At 51.3% G+C, this 21,300-nt stretch overlaps 1 protein-coding gene and 1 long non-coding RNA gene across 2 annotated transcripts in view; one reads left to right on the top strand and one right to left on the bottom strand.

Annotated features, from left to right (window-relative positions):
* Itga11 (integrin subunit alpha 11) overlaps window positions 1–21,300 on the bottom strand; it is a 108,706-nt gene that overhangs the window by 16,711 nt on the left and 70,695 nt on the right. Inside the window, exons 11-20 of the mRNA NM_001413793.1 lie at window positions 19,536–19,680; window positions 18,759–18,907; window positions 14,858–14,998; window positions 14,396–14,599; window positions 12,344–12,474; window positions 9,795–9,961; window positions 8,575–8,717; window positions 7,314–7,424; window positions 4,209–4,294; window positions 2,512–2,719 (exon numbers count right to left, since the gene is read on the bottom strand). Of these exons, the coding sequence (NP_001400722.1) occupies window positions 2,512–2,719; window positions 4,209–4,294; window positions 7,314–7,424; window positions 8,575–8,717; window positions 9,795–9,961; window positions 12,344–12,474; window positions 14,396–14,599; window positions 14,858–14,998; window positions 18,759–18,907; window positions 19,536–19,680 (1,485 nt within the window). The remainder of the gene's footprint in view (window positions 1–2,511; window positions 2,720–4,208; window positions 4,295–7,313; window positions 7,425–8,574; window positions 8,718–9,794; window positions 9,962–12,343; window positions 12,475–14,395; window positions 14,600–14,857; window positions 14,999–18,758; window positions 18,908–19,535; window positions 19,681–21,300) is intronic.
* LOC120094183 (uncharacterized) lies at window positions 8,677–11,102 on the top strand. Its single transcript, XR_005488251.2, has 3 exons — window positions 8,677–8,806; window positions 9,622–9,978; window positions 10,415–11,102. It is a non-coding gene; the product is annotated as an uncharacterized LOC120094183 (long non-coding RNA).

Here is a 21,300-nt window from a genome sequence, read left to right as displayed (position 1 = left end):
TGCTGTGTGCAATCTGGTCTCCATGGCATTGCCTGGGCTGGCTTAGTTTTATGTCAACCTGACACAGGCTAGAGGCATTTTTGGGAACAGAGACTCTTCTATTGAGAAAATGCATCCCTAAGATTGGCCTGTAGGTAGGCAAGGGTATAGTGCCTTTTTGTAATAGGTGATTGATGTGGGAGTGCCCAGCCGATGGTAGGCACTGCCACCCCTGGGTGCTATAAGAAATCAGACTGAACATACTATGGAGACAAGCCAGTAAGTAGAACGCTCCATGGCTGTGGCATAAGCCTCTAGGTCCTGCCCTTCTTGAGGGCCTGCTTTGAATTCTCTCAGTGATGGTCTGTTACTTGGAAGTGCAGGGTGAAATAAACCCTTCCTTCCTAAGTTGCTCTTGGTCATGTGCTTTACCACATCAATAGAGACCTAATAAAGACAGCCCAGTTCCAGGCTTCTGTGCTTTCAGATGGTTTGAGCAGGCTAACATGTATTTCTACCTGGCCATGAAGGGGCTCCTATCCCAGAGTCCTCTCGCTAGAGGGGACATGGATGGCATGTGAAGAAGGCAAGGACCACTAGCCTAGCTCTCTATCTTCTGTGGAGGGACCTAGAGCTTCATAGACTGTATCACCCACTGGTGTGTGTGTGTGTGTGTGTGTGTGTGTGTGTGTGTTGTGTGCACATTCACACCAACATGTTCATGTTGGCTCTTGTTCCTCAGGGGCTGGCTCCGTACCTCTTTTGAGACAGTCCCACTGGCCTGGAATTCACCAAGTAGGCTAGTCTAGCTGGCAAGCAAACCCTAGGGATCCCTTGGCTTGTCTCTCTCTGCCCATGGCTGGGATTAGAGGGCCACTGAATGACTGCTCTAGCAGTGGACAGCAGTGTAGTTTTCCTAGGCTAGAGTCTGACAGAAAGATTAGTCCTCGTTACCAACAGGCCCCCATGGAGGGACATCCTGAGGCCTGCCTGCCTGAGGCCCAGTGAGGGGATGGAAGGGCACAGATAGGTGATCTCTCCCTTTGCAGGATAACATTCTTTCCTCTGCTTCCCCCTCTTGGCTATGAAGCAGCTCAGAAGTCCAGGGAGCAGGGAGGTGCTTACCTGGCTTCCTCTCTAGGTGTAGTACTAGGTAGCACTTCTGAGGAGGAGGAGGAGGAGGAGAGGGCAGAAGGTCCCCTCAAACATGTGCTCTGTACTCCACATCAATACTGAGACCCAAGAGGACAGGAACCATGTCTGAGGGGTCCCGGGTGCCCCTGACACCCACACCTGACAGCAGTGTCCTGCTTCACTCAGGGGACATGCTTTGAGGGATGCTCCCTCTATGCATTTAGCTTTGGTCCAGCTCAGAACAATGCCAGGGAAGATGTGTTTGAGACAGGACACATGTCCCTGGGAAGTTTGGGATTTTCCTTGTGTGTATGTGTGAACATGTACGTGGCACATGTAGGTGTGCGCACGTGCTCATGGGAGCCAGAGGACAACCTTGTGTGTCTTACCTCAGGAGCTAGCTACCCTGTCTCTTCAGGCAGGCTTTTTCATTGGCATGGAGCTAATTTGGTTCCGGGCATCTTCCTGTTTCCACCTTCCCTGTGTCGGGGCTGTAAGTGCCTGGCTTTCACATGGGAGCTTTAGGGATGGAACACTGGTCCACATGCTTGTGGTGTGAGCCCTCAGTGTCGGAACCCTCTGCCCAGTCCCTAGTTAGAGGCAGTGATGGCATCCCTAGAGAACATACCCAGAAGCCTGGGGGCAATGTGGGATGGGAGCCCCCTTGGGGCTTGGGAAAAGATATGCAAAGAGCTGGTACAGGACAGAACTCTGTCATGAAGCACAGCCTAGAGTGGTTCACTCTCACTAACTAGCTGTGTGATCCTCTACCCGCTCTATGCCCCACTCGGTCTTCCTTAATACAATGGAGATAACTCCCTCCCAACCAAGCTACGAAATCCTCCCAAGGATTCTGTGTTGACCGTGTATTTAGTATTAGCATGAAGTAGTGGCCTGAGGGAGCAGCACACAGGTAGAGGGAATCCCAGGCAGGCCCTGGGTTAAGCAGAGGACCCAGGTGTGAATGAACAGAGCATACTGGGAGCCAATGGTGACCAGGGGTGGGCAGAGGGAGGGCATCAGGATATCAGGGTAAGAGAAAAAGTGGCAGGAGGGGCCTTGAATGTGACAATAAGGTATCTAAGATTTGTAGTCAAAGAGCTAGGAGTCTGATCCTTGTGGGTCTGAACAATTGTGAGCACATATACACATGCTCACAAGTAGAGCCAGCATGGCAGCTTCAGACATTCCTCTCCTATTCTCAAAAGACGCAGACTCCGGGATAACCATGATTCCCAGCTCTAGATGCTGAAGACTAAAGGAAGTTTTCAAAGCTACCTGTGTGTAGATGACCCAGTGAGAACCCCTTGGAGGAGGGACAGGACATAGCTCTGTCAATATCTCCTCTACTCCTCTGCCGTTGGCCCAGGTCAGCCGAGTGAGCCTCGGAGGTCCTACCTTCTGGATCAGGCTGGCAAACTGCAGGTTCTCTGACTGGGAGATATTGAGGACTGCACTGTAAGCATTCTCTCCTCTGTTCTCCAGCGTGGCCTCTACTGCTACCCGGCGCCGTGTGCTCTCTATGATGAAGACAGTGGTGTCGAAGGACAGTGTGTAACTGGAGCAGTCCTGGGCCGGCCTCCTCAGCACCTGTTGGCAGTACTCCCTGTGGGAAGAGGTCGCTGGCTATCAGGCAGGCGAGATGGGGCGGGGGTGGGGTGGGGAGGGTGAAGGGGTGAAGCCGAGCCTCAGGACTGGTGCAGAGACCTGGGGATGGGGCCCCTGGCCTGTCAGGGCCTGCGGGAACAGACACCGAGAGATGGAGGGGCCAGCAAAGAGCTCGTGCTTCCAGCCTACGGCCTGCACTAAAGCCCCTGCTCTCACAGGCTGTGTCTGCCTCAGGACTTAGCTCTCCTGTTTCACCTTGTTAATCACAGATCATCTCATTACTTCCTTTTGCCCTTGGCTGCCAGGAAGTTCAGCACTAAATCTTGATGACTTTCCTGTCGTTTACATTTTGTCTCATCGCATCAGAGTTGAGCAGAGGTGATCGTAAAGTTCATTCTATACGTTAAAAATGTGCTCATGAGTATTCCACCATAGTTTGCCTTGTGCCCCAGTCTGTTTCCTCTGGGAGATTGTGGGTGCTGTGCTCCGTCATGTGCAGAGAGCTGGTTCTCTTCTTTTACCGTTTAAGTCCTAAACAAGTACACCAGCACCCTCTTACCCTCTTACCATCTTTACACTAGAGGGACTAGAAAGTCCTGGTGTTCATCTGGTGGACCTTAGGCATTACCTTGGGTCTGTGGTTAGAGGACAAGATCAGAACTCTGGGTCATCTGTCTCTTTTTCTATGACTTTGTTTACTTATGTGTATGTGTGTTTTATCTGCATATATGCCTGCATACCATGTGAATGTCTGGTGCCCAGAAGATGGCATAATATCCCATGGAACTGGAGTCAAAGATGCTCGTGAGCCTCCATTTAGGTATGGAAATTGAGCTGGGTTCCCTGGGTCCCCTGGAGGGACAGCCAATGCTCGTAACCACTGAGCCATCTGTCCAGCCTCCCCTCTTCCTCCTTTGTTTTCTGACAAGTCTCATCTCATTCTGGCTGACCTGGAACTCACAGAGATCTGCCTGTCTCTGCCTCTCAAGTGCTGGGATTAAAGGGGTGCCCTACCACACCTGAGCTCCTCTCCCCACTTCTTAGATAGTCTCGTGTAGCCCAGACTGACTACTTGAATTACTCACCCACCTTGAATTACTCATTAAGTAGCAACAGATGCCTTGAATTTCTGATCACTTCCCTCAGTGCTACCATGAGGAATGGGCCACCACATACACCTACGCTACCCTTGGGCTTGAACCTAGGACTTCGTGCATGCTAGGCAAGTGCTCTACCCACTGAGCTACATCCCTGTCTCCCTAGCTCCACTTCCTGTTTCACTCTCCAATGGTTTCAACAGAGCAGCTGAGGCCAGCAGAGAGGAAGGGGAGTTGCCTGAGATCACAGGGGAGTTAGAAGCGATTGTTCTGTTAGTATTAGAGCCATGCTGTCTGTGTGACAGCTGCATTAGGACAATCCAGCCCTTGGGGAGCTCCAGGCCACCAGCAGAGATGGGTCCGAGGTGTATGGGACAATGAGTCACTTACATGGCAGTGGGCAGATCACTTCGAGCATCCAGTACAAGGTCAGGGACACAGTGTTCATCCTCATTACAGCCATTCCAGAAGGGCACCTGCAAGGAGAGCCAGTATGGGAGGGGACCATGGCCTCCACCCTTAGAATCCAGAGCCTCCAGCATTTATCACTTGATGCCAGATGGGCCTCTGCCTGCCTTGCCCTCCCCCAACACACCAGCTTGCTCATTCCTTCACTCCTGCATAGATTCTCCCTCCTCTAAGAGCAAGTGCTCAGCCAGGCTGGCAGCACAGGCTCCTCGCCCAGCAGCACAGTTCCAGTTAGAAGGAACTGCCCGTCTGCTGTGTCTAAGGTCCATAACATTGGAGACATAGGCTGAGAAAGGCACCGCATCTGCTCTTGGATCGTGCGGATGACTGACATGTGAACAGACGGGGCTCATGTGAAATGTGTAAGAAAAGCAGAGACAGGAGCAAGGGAGACAGAGGTAGGGCTGGCTCTTTGGGTCTCTAGGTATTCAGGGTGGGGACAGTGGGTCAGAGTTCTGAAGCATGAGAGGGCGAAGCGGATGCCCCAGGGGAGTGGAGAATCCAAGAGAAGGCTGGAAGTGCAAAGGTCCTGAGACTGAAGAGATGAGGTGAATGGAGGAGACAACTCCATAGTTCAGTGCCACAGAGAGAGAGACCAGGCAGAGGAGGGGAAGGAATAAAAAGCTGTCAGATCCTGTAGGGCCTTGGGTCATCCCTTTTACCTGACAGGAACAGGAGCTAGTAAGTACTAGCACAGGAGGGCCTGCTAGACAAGCTGACAGGGGAGGGAGGATGGATTGGGAGGGACAGGGCTCAGGGCAGAGAGACCCGGGGAGGTGGGGTGACACTCAGGAGGGGTGAGGATGGCATTGGCTTGCTTAAGGTCTCAGAGGTGGGTCACTAGGAACTAGAAGCTCTTGGGGCCAAGGGAGGGAGGGGTTCTTTTTCATATTCTGGTAATGCCGGCACCATTCTTTCAGAACCCTAAGATATAGTTCAGAAGCTTGGCTTGGAAGTATGTGAAGCATGGGGTGTGCCCTGTGGCTCATCCACAGGGTCTGGGTGCTGAAGCCCAGGTGTCAGTGGCAGTCAAAGCTATTGGTGGTGGTGGGGTGGGAAGTGAAGGGGGATGGGGACAGGGCACCTGGTCTCAATATTCCTCCTCCTCCTCTTCTTTTAAGATTTATTTATTTATTTATTTATTTATTTATTTATTTATTTATTTATTTATTTAATGTGAGTACACTGTCACTCACTTTAGACACACCAGAAGAGAGCATTGGATCCCATTACAGATGGCTGTGAGCCACCAGGAGATTTGAACTCAGGACCTCTGGAAGAGCAGTCAGTGCTCTTAACCACTGTTCCCTGGCCCCTCACTAGCTCTTACTAAGACAGACTGGACCCTAGTTTAGACATATTGTTAGAGGGACTCAGTCTACAAAGACACTGCAAACACTTCACTAAACACCGGCCACAGCCCTGGTGGCTCAAGTCTCTAGCCAGCCACCCAGTAAGCTTGCAGAAGACAGAACCAGTCCTCAGAAGTTCCAGCTAGATGATGAAGAAGGATGCACTCAGTGTCACAAACTGGCTTAGCTCAGGGTCTCTTGTAGTCTAGGCTGGCCTTGAACTTGCTATGTAGCGGACAGTGACCTTGAACTTCTGATCCTCTTGCCTTCTCTTCCTGAGTGCTACTACACCTAGTTTATGCTGGTTTGGAGAGGGGACCTAGGGCACTGAGCATAGCAGGCAAGCACTCTGCCAATTAAGCCACATCCCCAGCCCCTCAGGTCCCCATAAACTGGGTGTGGTGGTGCCCACCTGTAATCCCAGAATTCAGATGGTGCCCCATTCCCCCCATACGCTCAGTGACTCTCTCTGGCCCTATCTATCTTTCACCTTTACCCCACTACCTCACTCCCACACCCTGGAGACACCCAGCCAGTTCTCCCAGCTTAAAGCGGGCCTTCCCCCCAACTCCTTACCCCGCTGGCTCTGCAGCTCTGAGTTCAGATTGACCTTTAAAGTCCAGCTCAAAGCCACCTCTTGCAGGAAGTTCCCCTGCCCACTATCTAGGGTGACTCATGTCCTCCATCTCCACCTGGCATCAGGATCCTGGGGGGATCAGGTGGCATCATGGGTGACTGCATGTGAATCTGCCTCATGGGTCTCATGAGTGAGCATCAGGCACCCATTCTTTTGCGGTACAGACTTTGTAATTACTGTGTTAGGTAAGTCAGCCATTAGGAGCAGCTTCCCTCCCATGCCGGCCCAGTGACTCACATGGGAGAGAAGGGACAAGAGAGAACAGGGCCGGCTTGGTGAGAAGCTGGGAGGGGCTGAGGGAGGATGGGTGTTGTGGGGAGGGCTGGAGGAGTGTGCAGGGATGGGGTGCTATGGAGGATGCGAGGGGCTGTGGGAGTGTGAGCGAGGCAGTGCAACACAGCTGCAGACCCTACAGTCCTCTCACAGTACTGGAGAGATCAAGCAAGGGAGCACTTGGTGACTCTGAGGCTATGGGAGGGGCTTTGCTTGGGTGCCTGGGCCTCAGAAGCTCTGGGTTTCTAAGAGCTGTGATTAAGTCTTTTCCTAATGCTTACAGTCCTATGTAAATCCTGCCTGCTCTTCTAGTCCACTTAGACAGAAATGGAAGAGGCGCTCTCGAGTGGACTCTTCAGGGAGCAAGCACCCCAAATTGTTAACAGAGGACTTAGATACCCCTAGAGCTGGAAGCACTGGTACAAAGAAAGCTTTCTTTTGGAGTTACTTAGTAGCAGGCAGGGAGTCTGTTACTGAGTTGTTACTGAACAAACACGAGAGCAAGTTCAAAGCAGCTGAGTCCTTTTCTGAAAACTAGGGAGGTAAGAACCAGAGGTCACAGGGTCACAGGTTCCTTCTGGGCATCTCATGTCTGCAGGGGCCACTCAGTGCCTTCCTGTGCAGAGGGCAGGGGAACCTAGCGAAGGAGTCTTGTCCTGCTGTTACTGGCTGTGGCTCTCTGGGGACAGGAAGCAGGGGGGTGAGGGAAGGACTCAGTCATTCTCATCAGGTCTGGAGACAGGGTGGCAGAGGGGCAGGACGCACCGACACTCTGAGTGTAGTGGGCCAGCCGTTGTCCAGCATGGGGCCATGGTCAGGGTCCTCTAGGGAATATTCCACAGAGAAGGCCACTGGCTTCACGTAGTCGGCAGTGTCCTGTGGGGAGAGGAAGGCGGAGTTCAGAGAGGGGAGACTACGATTTCTTGGGCTAAGACTGCACACATAGAACTTTCACCTCTCTAAGATGGCGGACAGTAGCCTGTGGCCCTCAGGGTAAGTCCCCGTGTGGGTAACGGTTCTGTCAAGATCTGCCGGTGAGAGTGTATGCCAGTTCGGGGTCCTGAACCTTCACCACACTCCTGTTTGCCCTTCGAAGCCCAACTCTCACGACTCAGATAACTTGACCCTTCAGGAAGCCTGGCAGGCACCTTTCTCCTCCCTCCAGATCTGTGACTTCAGCTTTTCCCACGGCATTGACGCCACTTAAGTATTCTTCTCTCTCTCTCTCTCTCTCTCTCTCTCTCTCTCTCTCTCTCTCTCTCTCATATCTCTCTCTCTCTCATATATCTATATCTATGGCTGGCCCCAAACACAGCCTCCTGAGTGCTGTGATTATAGGCATGTAATACCACACCCAGCTAAAAAATCCACCTGTGTGTCTGACTTTTTTCCCAGCAAGGAATAATCTAGAAACCTCTAGGTGTAGCCCAACCATTGAGCCTTATAATGTTGAATGAATGAATAAATGAATGAATGAGTGAACATGTGATTCAGTTAGTCTTGACTATGGATGACAAGTGACCGGGGAGTTCCAAGCAGTCTAAAGGCACCCATGCTCTAGAGCTGTGGTCAACATACTTGGTATTTCTGTATGGAGTAAGCCTCTTTCTCATTCAGTGATGGGCACCAGGCCACCACCTCTCTTGGGATGCCACTAGCCCATGTGTCCACGCCTCTGCCTGCTTCATTCAGTTTTCACTCCATTCTGTTGCTCTGCCCTTTCTAGCGATGGGTGGTGGCTCCCTCTCTCCCTCATCTTCTCAGAGGGTTCTCACCTCCCTGGTTTCATCCCTTCTGGGGAGGAAGAGCTGGGAAGGCAGGTGGGCAGGATAGCCATGAAGGCTTTTATCTGGGGCCTGAGGAGGGGCACTGGCCAAGGTTAGCCATGCTACTTCCTGGCTCTCTACTGAGGGCTCAGAACAAGCCCCTGGCAACTACGGGGCTTTCACTTCTCCTACAGATCTTCCTCTGTACCCTTCCTCTGTAGGGCTTAGGACCTGACCCGCTCATGGGCTGCTGGGCTCACCAGGACGTGGAAGTTGATCCTTTGACAGTGTTCCTGACCAGAAGAGAGTAGGACAGCCCTGTTGGTGAACTGGTCTGCACCCTCATCCAGATGTGCCCGTGGCATATACCGTCTCTCATCCATGGTTGCATTGTACCTGATGCCTGGAAGAGGAGAGAGGGCAAGACCAAGCTGGGGCTTCATCCACATCTGCCGACCTGTTCAGCCTCTGGGCTGGCCTCATCCCTCACAGGTGGCTGGAAGCCAGAAGCTTCCATATGGGGAGCAAGGACTGTGTTAAGGAGGAAGGGGCTGAAGAGGATAAGATGTGAGAGGCAGGAGGGAGGACGAAAGAGGGACGTAAGCCTTGGGAGAAGGAGAGGGACCTGAGTGAGGCCAGTGTTGCTCAGCTCTGCCCACAAATGACCTCCTCAGCTCTCCCCCAACACCTTGCCTCACACTGTTGCTCTGGACCTGTAGGAGCTTCTCCTGGAGGCTTCACTCACACTAACGATGCTCCTCAGACTCTTGTCTGTATTCTGTGGCTTGAGGCCCTCAGCCCTTAGCTTACAAAAGTTTGAGAGAATGGCAGAGTGCCTTCTGTTCCCCATGCTGCCCTCTGGTGGCTGTGTCCTTGAATCCTTGTCCTGCCATAGATGGAACATGCAGGAAAAGTGCACAGCCACCAGGCTGGGATGTGCCCCCTTACGCCCCCAAACCCTTCTCGTCCTTGCTCTTGTGCCTTTATCACTGAAGAGGACACTACCTGTGGTCACTAATGCATCCATCACTTCCAGGGCTGCCTGGTTCAGGAAGTGTGTGCCTGAATCCAGTCTGAGGTAAAAGGAGAGGACCCTTCCCAAGCCCATGTCCCTGCTGGGTGGCAGCTGTGAGCCACTGTGTTCTCAGCTCCTCATTGCTGGCTCCAGATTGGTTCCGTGTCTGGCTGACTCCTTGCCTCCTCTCTGTACTCTACTGCCTGCCTTTTGCATCCCATTCAAAACACAACCAAGGGATGTTCCTCTGTTCCTGGTCTTTCCATCAGTCCTGCCCTCTTGCCCTTGCCAGGAATCCCTTGAAGGGAAAGCATCATCAGAGAATCCAGCAGACGTCAAAGGTGTCTCAGGATGTGACCTGGTACTCAGACCCCATTTTGGGAAAGCCCCAGGCTGTGAACCGGAACAATCACAAGGCCCACAGAGAGACTGGAGCTTGCTGACCGCCCAGGGAGGCTGGTTTACCGACGGTTGCTGTGTGGAAGTGGGGTGCCAGGAAGATAGGTCCGAAGCAGAGGAAGGCAGCCAGGCAGGTGGCATCCCTGCCATTGCGCTTGCAGTCCTTGTGGAAGATGTTGATCTTGGAAGGCTCAAAGTGGAGGCTGGCGTTGATCTGAACTACGGGACGCGCCCTGGAACAGAAAGGCAGGTAAGCTAGGGTAGGGCTGGAGTTCTGCCTGCCTGCCTGAGACCCTGGGGCGAAGGTACAGATCCAGATGGGAGCAGAGTCTGTAAAACCTGCCTACAGGGTGCAGTGTAATAGATGGAGCAGAGAGAGCTTGGGAAGCTACAGGAGAGGGTCAGAGAGAGAAAGGTAGGACTTAGCAGCTTCTGGGCTCTGGGACACCCTGTTCTCCTTTTCTCCAGGGTTATTCTAGTTGAGAACTACTGACTTCCCCCCATCCTTCCTAGCAGGCCCAAGATATATTTGAATCCACTAGAGAGAGAGGGGGGCTGGGAATATGGCTCAGGTCTGCGTTCTCAGAGGACCTGGATTTGGTTTCCAGAACCAACATATGTGGATGTTCACAACCACCGGTAGCTACAGTTCTAGAGGATCTGACATCCCCTTCTGGCCGTCACAGGCATCCGTATGCACAGAAGTATTGAGAGCTGGACTGACCCAAGGCTTTCTCAGAAGCCCCTGTGAAAGGACAGAAGGACCCTAGCTCCATGTGCTTGCTCAGGAGCAGACTTGGCCAGTCTGGGGCTGAGGCTAGAGCTTTGCAGGAGGTAAAGTTCAGTTCCTGGGGACTCGGGTTTCCCCCTGAAGAGACTGGAGGTTACAGTCCCCTGGCTGCTGTGTGCTGCAATGCTCTAGAGATACCCAGCATTCCCTTGTGCAGCTTTGCAATTTCATCCCGTCTATGATGGTTCTGCTGACTTTGTTCCATATCTCCCCCTGAAAATCGTATATAAAAATACTATACTTCAAAATGAGCTTTAATGGTGTGATGGCTTATATATGCTGGCCCAGGGAGCAGCGCTATTAGGAGGTGTGGCCTTGTTAGAGTAGGTGGGTCACTGTGGGTGTGGGCTTTAATACCCTTGTGTCCTAGCTGCCTGGAAGCCAGTCTTCTCCTAGCTGCCTTCTGAACAAGCCGTGGAACTCTCGGCTCCTTCAGCACCATGTCTGCCTGGATGCTGCCATACTCCCACCTTGGTGATAATGGACTGAGCCTCTGAACCTGTAAGCCAGCCCCAATTAAATGTTGTCCTTTATAAGACTTGCCTTGGTCATGGTATCTGTTCACAGCTGTAAAACCCCAATTAAGACACTCAGCAAAGACAGTCTGTGCAAGATCTCCCAATCCTAAACTTCTCTGTCTCCTTATCTTCTGATCCCCTCCCTTTTCTGGTCCTCTCTCTTGGGACCTGTTACTGAGGAGCAACCTGTTGATCCAGATCAGGACGGAACAGTTGAGCAAAGAAAAGAGAAAAGGAAGAGAAAAGGAAAAGAAACTCCATGCCGGGTACAGGGGGTGTAGCTCAGTTGGTAGAGTGCTTGCCTGGCATTCACGAAGCTCGGGGGTTGATTCCCAGCACCACATAAACAAGGTGAGGTGGTGAGACAGAGTCAGGAGTATGAGAAGCTCAAAGCCATCCTTGGCTTCACAGGGAAAGGGACAGAAAAGGAATCCCATGCAGCCCAGGTCACACTAAACTGAGAGAGACACGAACATGTTCTAAAGCTGTGTCTCGAGTTTTAATCTGCATGCACCGCTACGTCCTGCAGATCCAGATGCAGTCTGCTGGCACAGACTCTGCAAGTCTAATGAGTGCTGGAGTGAGGTCGAGTGGGAGGCACACGGAGTACAACTGAGGGGGAAGACCGGAAGCACAGCCAGGCCTTGAAAGTGTCAGTGCTGAATGACAGAGCGTTGGCTGGTTTTTTATTTTTTTTTTCCTTCACATTTTAAGTTAGTGCAGAAAACCTAAACGTTGAAATCTATCTCGGCAACCTATATTACAAAAGCTCCAATCAGCCGGGCATATGCCTTTAATCTCAGCAAAGACAGGTGGATCTCTGTGAGCTCGAGGTCAACCTGGTCTACACGGTGGGTTCCGGGCAAACCAGGACTACATTCTAAAAGCAGCGGTACACAAGGAGATTCACAGGATTTCCTCAAACACTGATATGGAACCACACAGAAGGAAATGAAATCAGAGGGGTTGGGAGAAAGAAACCCCGTATTCCATGTCCATTCTCCCACACAGGAGGAGAGGAGAATGATTCTAGGAGGGGCTCAATGCTTCCTCTAAGGAGCCTGCAAGGCATGAGTGGAACAGATGCTGCAGGAAGCAGGGCATAGGAAAAATTCTGAGTTCTGGGGACAGAGAGTGGTCTCCAGTCCTAGAACTCCACTGAGAACAGAGATTAGGACTCCAGGACTACATGGGCTGGGAGAGGTTTAGGGTTCATCAAGAGGGGAAAACCCTGAAGCAGACTTTTGAAACACTCTATTCAGTTAACACAGGAGAGCCCTCCAGTTAGGGAAAGCAGGGGAACCAACCACAAAACCACAGCGTTGCCCAGGGCGCCCACTGCTAGGTCCACAAGCCCGTCCTCATTGAGGTCCAGTTGTCCGTGGATGCTGCAGCCAAAATGCTGCAAGCCGGGAGCCAGCTCTGAGGCTGATATTCTCTGCAGGGAGAGGGGAGAAAGGGTGTGTGTACTGTGAGCCAGGTTAGCTCTAGCGGGACAGACACAATCCTGAGCTCTGAGAACCTGACAGCTGCTTGATGAGGCGCCTAGAATATCACTACCTTTAAAGTCACTGTTTTGGGTGAAAACATGTCTCAAAATATTCCCCAACAAGGTTTGATGGCTCACATTTAGAGTCCTAGTACTTTAGAGGTAGAAATTTCAGGTCACGAATTCAAGACCAGTATGATCTACACAGCAAGACCTTGCCTCAAACAAACAAACAAACAAACAAACAAAACAAAACAAAAAAACCCTCAAGGGCTTGAAGGTGTAACCGGATGGTGTGGTGCTTACCTGGATGGTGCAAGGCCCTACCTTTGATCTTCAGCACCATAAAAAACAAAATGAAGTACTTATTGAATGCCAATGGATATTACTGGGCGGATAACAAATTCCTGGCACCTCTGATCTTGGTGTATTTATTTGACCACCTTACTAATTCTCTAGACTTGATACAACTATTTAGATCATTAACTCACAACTGTACGTACCTTCACTGGGCTCTATTAACAATTAGGCAGGGAAGTGGGTGGGGCTTGGGTCCTACCCTTTATCGGTGCACAATTATCTACTGATAGATTCTGGGAGACAGGGACTCATTGCCTTTTAGTATCCACTATTGAACCAGCAGGTTCCAATGCATAGGATCACACAGTGGCCGGGTCACACAGAGGCCCTGAATAATCTTAGAGGAGGTTCCCAAAACAAAACAGACAGACGTGTGTGTGTGTGTGTGTGTGTGTGTGTGTGTGTGTGTGAGAGAGAGAGAGAGAGAGAGAGAGAGAGAGAGAGAGAGAGATTTGTGTGTGCATGATCGGGGTGGACAGAGATGGTAGTGGCTCTCTGTGAGTTTGAGGTCAGCAAGGGCCATTTAAGTCAACCTTTCTTCAAACAAACAAACAACCAAAAACCCCCACAACACACACACCTTCATGCATGCACTCCCGCACGTGCATGCGTGTGCACCCACCCACCCACACACACACACACAGAGAAAGAGAGAGAGAGAGAGAGAGAGAGAGAGAAGAGAAGAGAAGAGAAGAGAAGAGAAGAGAAGAGAAAAAGAAAGAAGGAAAGTGGAGTTGGAGGGACAGTTGGTGGTTAGAGCACTTGTCCTTTGACAGAGGACCTAGATTTGATTCCCAGCATCCACATGGCGGTTCATAGCCATCTTACAGATGACAGTCCACAGCCATCTCTAACTCCAGTTCCAGGGAATCTGAGACCTCCATGGGCACCAGGCACATGCATACATGCAGACATCACTCATACATAGAATAAGTAAATCTAAACCAAAACCAAAACCACAAAGCACTGGCCACCCTTGCAGAGGACGTAGGTATGGTTCCTGGCACCCAAACGTCAGCTCACAATGGTCTATCGCTCTAGTTCCAAGGAATCCACTGCTCTCTTCTGGCCTCCTTGGGCATTATAAACACATGCGTGCAAGCAAAACATCCATATACAGATTGCTCTCTTTAAAGAGAAAAGACATTTTAAAAAGTGTTGGTAAATTTGTGTTGTTGGATGAGACCCTGAGAAACTGAGATGTGAGGTCTCTTTGTAGTAAAAATGGACCCATGTGGGAGCTGTCCAGTCCCAGCTGGTCCTGTCGAGGTAGTGATGTTTGTGCCTGGGATTTTTATTTGAATGGATGTGGAAAAGATAAAGGTGTATATGAGGACAGGAAGGGGGGCCAGAACATACAGTGCACCCTTGGCAATATTTCCACGTGAGGCAGGACAGACAGATAGGATCCTTCCTGCAAGAAGGCGTGAAAGGAAACGGAACCACAGGAGTTCATGGGTGCTGCTCAGACACCCCTGCTTTCTGCTCTACCCAGTCTCCAGAGCCCCACCTGCACGGGCTTCTTCAGGATGTTGGTTTGGAAGCCATGGAAGATGTAGATGGCCCCTCTGTGGCTGTCCTCCAGAGGGGCCCCCACCACCACGTCATTGTAGGAATCTTGGTTGAGGTCTTGAACGGAGGCAATGCATGACCCGAACCGGGCGTTCTGGTAGCTGTGGGAATCCTTCAGAGTGCCATTAAAAACAAACCGGTTCTGTAAAACCAAAGCCAGGGAGAGACGGAGGAACTGAGTTCAGGCTCTGGTATCTTGATCCCCCAGCCTGCACCAAGTGGCGTCTCTCCATTCCCTCCCCAAGAACCCTTCCTGAGGACAGGAGCCCAGATACTAGAGCCCTGGGTAGAGCGACTCCTGCTCTTCCTGCTGGCTCCTGCAGGTTTCCTTGAGATTGACCAAGTCAGAACAGGGCTCTGATGCCCTGCAGAGCTGCCTGGACTCCCCTGGCCACAGTACCTGTCTCAGGTTGTAGACATACACCTTGCCTCTCTCTCGGCCCTCGCTGAAGTACATGGGTGCGCCCACCAGCAGGACATCTGTCACTCTGTCATTATTGATGTCCACCGAGGTGATCTCACTCCCGAAGTAGGAGCCTATCTGCGGCACACAATGGGAAAAGGATCAAGCTGGGTCCCCATTACTTAACTTTAATCATGGTTATTTATTCTCCTGAGCAGCAATATGTTATAGTGACAAAACCCAGAAATATTACAACAGCAAAAGAGGAAACTATAAAAAGTATGAAGATTAAAAATAAAAGTTACTTAAAGTCTCAACACTCAGACCCAGCCAGCAGGAATGTTTCACTGTGTTTTCCTCTACTCTGTTCTACTGTGCCTTTACATTGTCAGTTCTTATCTATGAATATATCCTTATTGTTACAATGAGACTGTTTTTCATCTTTCCTAATTATTGATATAACAATGTATCCAGAACCTTTTCTCCAGGACAATATTTTTCCTCATGAAGGCCCCATTTAAGAAATGTATTCTTTGATAATTTCAGACATGCATGTAACAAAACACAGCCCTATCCACTCTCCACTTCCAGTTCTCCCCCTCCAACTCCTCCCTCCTCCCCCAGCCCCCCTCATGCAACTCCTCTCAACATTGTATCTTCAAACAGCAGCAGGCTAGTTGCCTATGTGCATACTAGAGGCCACACCCCCAAAGAACGACTCTCCTTCATTCAGCAGCCATGGATCACTCATCAGTTGGGGGTGGGGCCCTGTGAACCCCTCCCCCACCTACACTGGAAGGCTTGATCTTACTCTGGTAACCTTAGCTGCTGTGAGTTCATGACTGCCACAGCCAACGGTGACAGATTGTGCTTTATGATGTGATTGCTGCTGATTCAGAGTGAGGTGTGGACCCTGATGGTTTTGGTTGAGCCACAATAATTGGTTCATTTTCAGGTTTCCGTGTCAAGGAGCTCACTGGCATTCCCGTTGCTGATAGTGACTGTGGCTGTCTATGCCCATCTCAGTGATTGATTGCTCTCCTCTCTGTTCTTTGGTGTAGCACTTCTTATATGGACACCACTCACCATTCATTAGTGACTGAGGACCCCTGGCTGTGCCTCCATCTCTAATATTGGCCAACATCTCATTTGCCCCCTGACTGTTCTTCCTTTAGACTTGGCTTCCAACCCTTGTTGTGGTAGCCTGGCCTCCACCCCTGGCCATATACAACCCAGTGATTGGGAGAGAGCCTAAACTCTTTAGCATAACTCTATGGGATCCCAGCCCAGCCTCTGCTCAGCAGTCCCTGGCTCCCAGCACAGAGCCTCAGAGCCTCCTCTGCCAGCCTCCTTCCCGCCCCTCATGAACCAGTTCTCTTCTCTAAAGCCCAGGCCCTGGGCTGGATCTCAGCTTCCTTCTGCATAAGCTTTCCCGTTCCTTAAATCTTTGCCCAACCCTCTCCTCCTGCAGTCACTCAGGCTTCAACAGATGTGTCACTGCTTTGTAAAAGGTTTCTCTGAGCTCCCCCACTCACTGCCTGTGATGAGTTCATCAGGGCCTGCTCCCTTCATGGCAACTTAATGAGGTAGGCCCTGGCAAACAGGATGGGCTCAATAAATGTTTATTAGAGGGAACAGCCTGTGGCAGGGCCTTTGTGAGACAAAGGTTACAGCCTTGGGTTAGCTCATGGGTACACCATGCTATTAGGAAAAAGAGTTAAAACCAGATCTTGGTACATGCTAAGCTAGTACCATACCCCCAAAGAAGGACTGAGCCTATACCTTAGCCTGGTTATTTCATTTTATACAAGTTACTTGAAACCCAAAGAATTCTGGTTGTCTGGCCAAGGTCAGAAGCCTGGTTATTGCTTGGCCAAGTCTCTCTGACAACAGAAGCCTAATGTTCTTTGTGCCATTATCTCTAGGCATACGACCATGTAGTCCTGGCTGTCCTGGTGCTTGCTATGTAGACCAGGCTGGCCTCAGACTCACAGAGGTCCACCTGCCTCTTCCTCCCAGGACTAAGGGAGTGAGCAGCCATGTTCAGCTCAGAACTCTGTTCTGCGGTTTAAAAACAATGCGAGCTTGGAATGTGGCTCAGTTGATAGAGTGCTTGCCGAGGACGCTGAAGTCCTGAGTCAGAGCCTCAGCCCCACATAAACCGGGTGTGGTGGTGTGTGCCTGTAATCCTAACATGGGAGGTGGAGGCAGGAGGGTCGGGAGCTCAAGGCAATCCTCAGCTACATAGTGAGTTTAGGGCCATCTTGGGCTACGTATGAGATCATTTTTCAAAAACAAAATAAAGCACAAAACCTTTAATAAGGAGGAAGATTAAAGACATACAGACAGAAGAAAAAGGAAATAATGAACTTGGGCTGGGGTGAGGAAGAGGGAGGGAGGGAGGGAGAGAGAGAGAGAGAGAGAGAGAGAGAGAGAGAGAGAAGAGAGGTGTCTCTACTGAGTAATTATAAGGCAGTGGGTGATTAAGTTTGAGGCTTCAACTGTGTGTGTCATAATAATCTGGAATCTACTTAGTTTTGCTGCTTCTGGCATTATGGTTTCTTGTTCTGATGTTGAAGGTGGAGCTGGGCAGGAACGAATTGTTAGTTATCAGCAAATTTCCTGCAGCTTTCGGGTCTAGCCTTTCCTCCTGAAGGAGCTGGCCTTGAGTGGGTTAGAGCAGGCTGGAGCAAATGGGAGCAGAGGGGAGCTGGGTGAGGTGGAATGGAGTGGGGCGGAGTGGGGTGGGGGGTTGGGGATGGGGTGGAGTGTGGGGTATGGGGGTTGAGGATGGGGTGGAGTGTGGGGTATGGGGGCAGGGGCAGTTGAGTGGAGCAGGGGTGATGGTGGAGTGAAGTGGAGCAGGTTGGAGTTGAGGCGGGGTAGTAGGGCAGTTTCCCAGTCTGAACATGGAGCACAGCAGTGCCCCACTGGCCTCGAAGAGGAGTGGCAGAACTGTGACCCACTGTAGGTAGTGCTCATGTTGCCATGCGAGGAGTGGGTCCTCGTGTCAGGCCATGGGCAGGAGATGCTGTAGGATGGGCTGTTCTCGCTCTAAGTAATGAGGGAAGGCATGTCGGGGACCTGGGTGGGGCTTAGCTTGGCTCCAGGGTACCAGAGGATGCTGTCAGTGAGACGATGCCAAGGCCTGGTCTAGGGGCTGCTGGGGAGTCAAGATCCTGGGTTCTTAACCTGTCCTGGTCAGGAATCTGCTGTGAGGGCTTGGAGAAGCTGTGTTGCTTCCTGGGACCAAGGCTTCCTTGGCTGCTGCAATGATTCATTCTGTTCCTGCCACCGTGCTTTTAATTGGCATCGTGATCACCTGCCACAGTCTGTCACACAGTCTGAGATCAGCCATATCCCTATTGGGGCAGTGGCAAGCGTCCCTGTGGGTCTTGCTGTGGGGTGGAGAGATGGCACAAGGCAGCTCAAGGAGGTGACTGTCCTTTCAGAATGCCCCAGGGCCAGGAGAATCCCAGGTCAGGTAGCTCTATCTATACTAATGTGGCCTGTAGCTTCTATTCCAGTGCACACAAGGCAGGGACTGACAGGGCAGGTTGGCGGGCAGGGTAGCGACAGAGATCACCCAGCACTCAAGAGGCAAGAAGTCTATAAGCTGGAGGGAAGAAATTGTCCCAGGCTCCCCCCTGATGTAGCTCAGAGCTGGGTTGGCTTTGAGGGGAGGGGACAGTGCAGGTTCTACGGCTGTTAGGGTAGTAATTGCATTTGCAGGCACCTTCAACCACAGAGAGAATTAGACGTGCGTCCACCCCCACAGGGGAATGCTTGTGGGTGTGGGACCTTTTTGCTGAGAGGGAAAAGCCCCTCTATCCAGTCCACCTAGGTCAGACCCTGACCCTTGCCCACAGCCTGCCCCCTGCAGCCTGCCGTCCATTACCTGCTCGCCCCGAAGAGCCTGGTGGATGGTGAGGCTCCGGTTGGTGTGTATACTGAACAGAATGACCTTGCCAGTATGGTTGAACCTGGGGGCTCCAGCCACATACACGCGCCCCTGCTTGGAGGACACAACCGATGTCACCGTGTACCCTGCAGAAGGAGGAAACAGGCTGGTCTCTGGTGCTAGGTGCTCAGTAGGCCTTGCTGGGTTTTGTCATGGAGCTCAGTCAGTCAGGCCTGAGGCGGAGCATTGAGTTCTGCTTCTCTTGTGCACGTGGATTAATAAAAGAGTCTGGAGATCTAGCTCAGTGGAGAGCATGTGGTTGGCTTATGCAAACAGAGCCCTGTACTTGATCCCCAGCGCTAAAAAAAAAAAACAACAAGACAAAACCAAACCAAACCAAACCAAACTAAAACAAAGCAACAAAAAACCCACAACAATAGCAAACACAAAACAAAGCCCGGAGTTATTTAATAAAAGGGAGAGTAGGTGTCGACCAGACTTGCACTTCGTACTAGGGGAGGCAGATCCAGTCTGATGTAGCTCTGGCCTGGACCTGAAGCTTTAAGGACCCTGACAACTGACAGAGAGTCTAGAAGCTTCCATATGCTACGGAGATACGGAGAACTCATTTATTCTATGTGTTTAGAAGCTGGCATGGGGCATGGAGCACAGCTAGGGGGAAGCCAGCCTTGTAGCTAGGTCTGGGATTGCCAACAGACACAGATGGGCCCTTCGATCCAGGGCCCCTCTCACCTTCTGTCACCAGGGCCTCACCTAGGTATGCGGCGTGGTTCTTCAACTCCTCCGGGAACTCCTTAAGGTAGGACTCTCGGAGAGGAATCACCTTTCCTGCACTTGTCTCCTTCAGCACTGCCCCGTTCCAGTCATAGGCTCCCACAGCTCCCAGCAGGACCCCATCCTGGCACCAGGGGAGAACACAGCATCAGACCCAGTTTCTAGGGACTGCTTGACGAGGGGACCCCAGGTCTTGCAACTTCTGAGGTCCCACCAGCCACCTGGGGTATCTTTACCAGGGGTGGTAACAGAGAAACCCAACTTCCAACTATGGCTCTTGGCTTCTAACCAAGCCTCAGAGACCGTTGCGCCCCATTGAAACCTAAGCCCAAAATGGGTCAAGCTGATCACAAGGGAGTGAATTTAAAAAGAGAAAAAGGAGGGCTGGAGAGATGGCTCATTGGTTAAGAGCACCAATTATTCTTCCAGAGGTACTGAATTCAATTCCCAGAAACCACATGGTGGCTCACAATCATTGTAATGGGATCTGATGCCCTCTTCTGGTGTGTCTGAAGACAGCTACAGTACACTCATATGCATAAAAAAATAAAAATCTTAAAAAAGAGAGAGAAAAAGGAACATTCTAGAAAGAAACTCCAAGCCCAGGGCAAACCCTTCCACATTTCTTTCAGCTTTTAGACGGCTCAGATCTCCTGTTACCTACCCACCCCCGCATGACTTCAAGCCTTGCTGTACACAGGTGACCCTCTTTAGAGCAGCTGCACAAAGTGCCTTGGGTCTGAGAGAGGGCAGAGTTTCGCTTCCTAGGAACTGGGAGCTGTTTGGTAGCGCTCAAGCAGAGTGAATTGGGCTGGGCTGGGTAGATGAGCCAGGGCCGTGGAGTCTGTTTCTTCACTGCTTGGAGGATGCCTCTTGCCTACCCTGGGCTGTAGGAATTGCATGCTGCCATGCCTGTGTGTGAAGGCGGGAAGTGTCTATATTCTTGAATATCTTATCATTTCCTCAGAAATGGGTCCCTGTACCCTCCCCACCCCTAGTGTGAATGACCCACATGACCAGTGGGTACAGGAAGGCAAAGAGCAAGCTCTGAATGGGGGAGTAGGGCCTGGCCAGCAGTGCAGGAGGAGGTCGGTGAGAACAGCAGCCCTCTGCTTCCCTCCTGGGAGATCCAGGGCGAAGGTGGCTTATTCCTTAGTATATTAGCTTTGGCTTTAACTTTCTTTTACTAAACGGTTTTCTTGTTGTTTAAGGGTCCGGGAAGATAGCTCAGGCAGGAAAGCGATTGCTTTGCAACCACAAGGACCTGTATTCAGGCCTCAGAACTCTTGATGACCGGCATGGAGGCATGTGCCAGACACTCGGTGCTGGGGAGGGAGAAACAGCTGGTCCCCACTTGCTGACCAGCCAGTCTAGCCTACTTGGTGAGCTCCAGGTTAGTGTCAGACTATCTCAAAAACAAAAACAAACAAAAAACAAAAAAACAAAAAAAAAAAAAACCCAACCCAAACACTCAGGGTCGGTCTCTGGCTCCAGTGTACATGGGATGTGGCGTAATTGGTAGAGTAGCTGCCGACACCACACACAAAGCCCTGGGTTCCATCCCCAGTACTGCATAAACTGGGCATATTGGTGTACAACTATAATCCCAGCACTTGTGGGGTGAAAGCAGAGGGATCTAAAATCAGAGTTATCCTTGGCTACCTAGTGACTTTGAGGCTAGCCCAGGCTCTATGAGATCCCCCCGCCGCCCTCCCCGTGTGGGTGTAGAATCTCGGGCCTGACC

This window comes from Rattus norvegicus, chromosome 8, assembly GCF_036323735.1.
Source record: "Rattus norvegicus strain BN/NHsdMcwi chromosome 8, GRCr8, whole genome shotgun sequence".
Classification (NCBI taxonomy): domain Eukaryota; kingdom Metazoa; phylum Chordata; class Mammalia; order Rodentia; family Muridae; genus Rattus; species Rattus norvegicus.
Note: the sequence above shows the minus strand (reverse complement) of the source record. Positions and strands in the feature narration are given on the sequence as shown.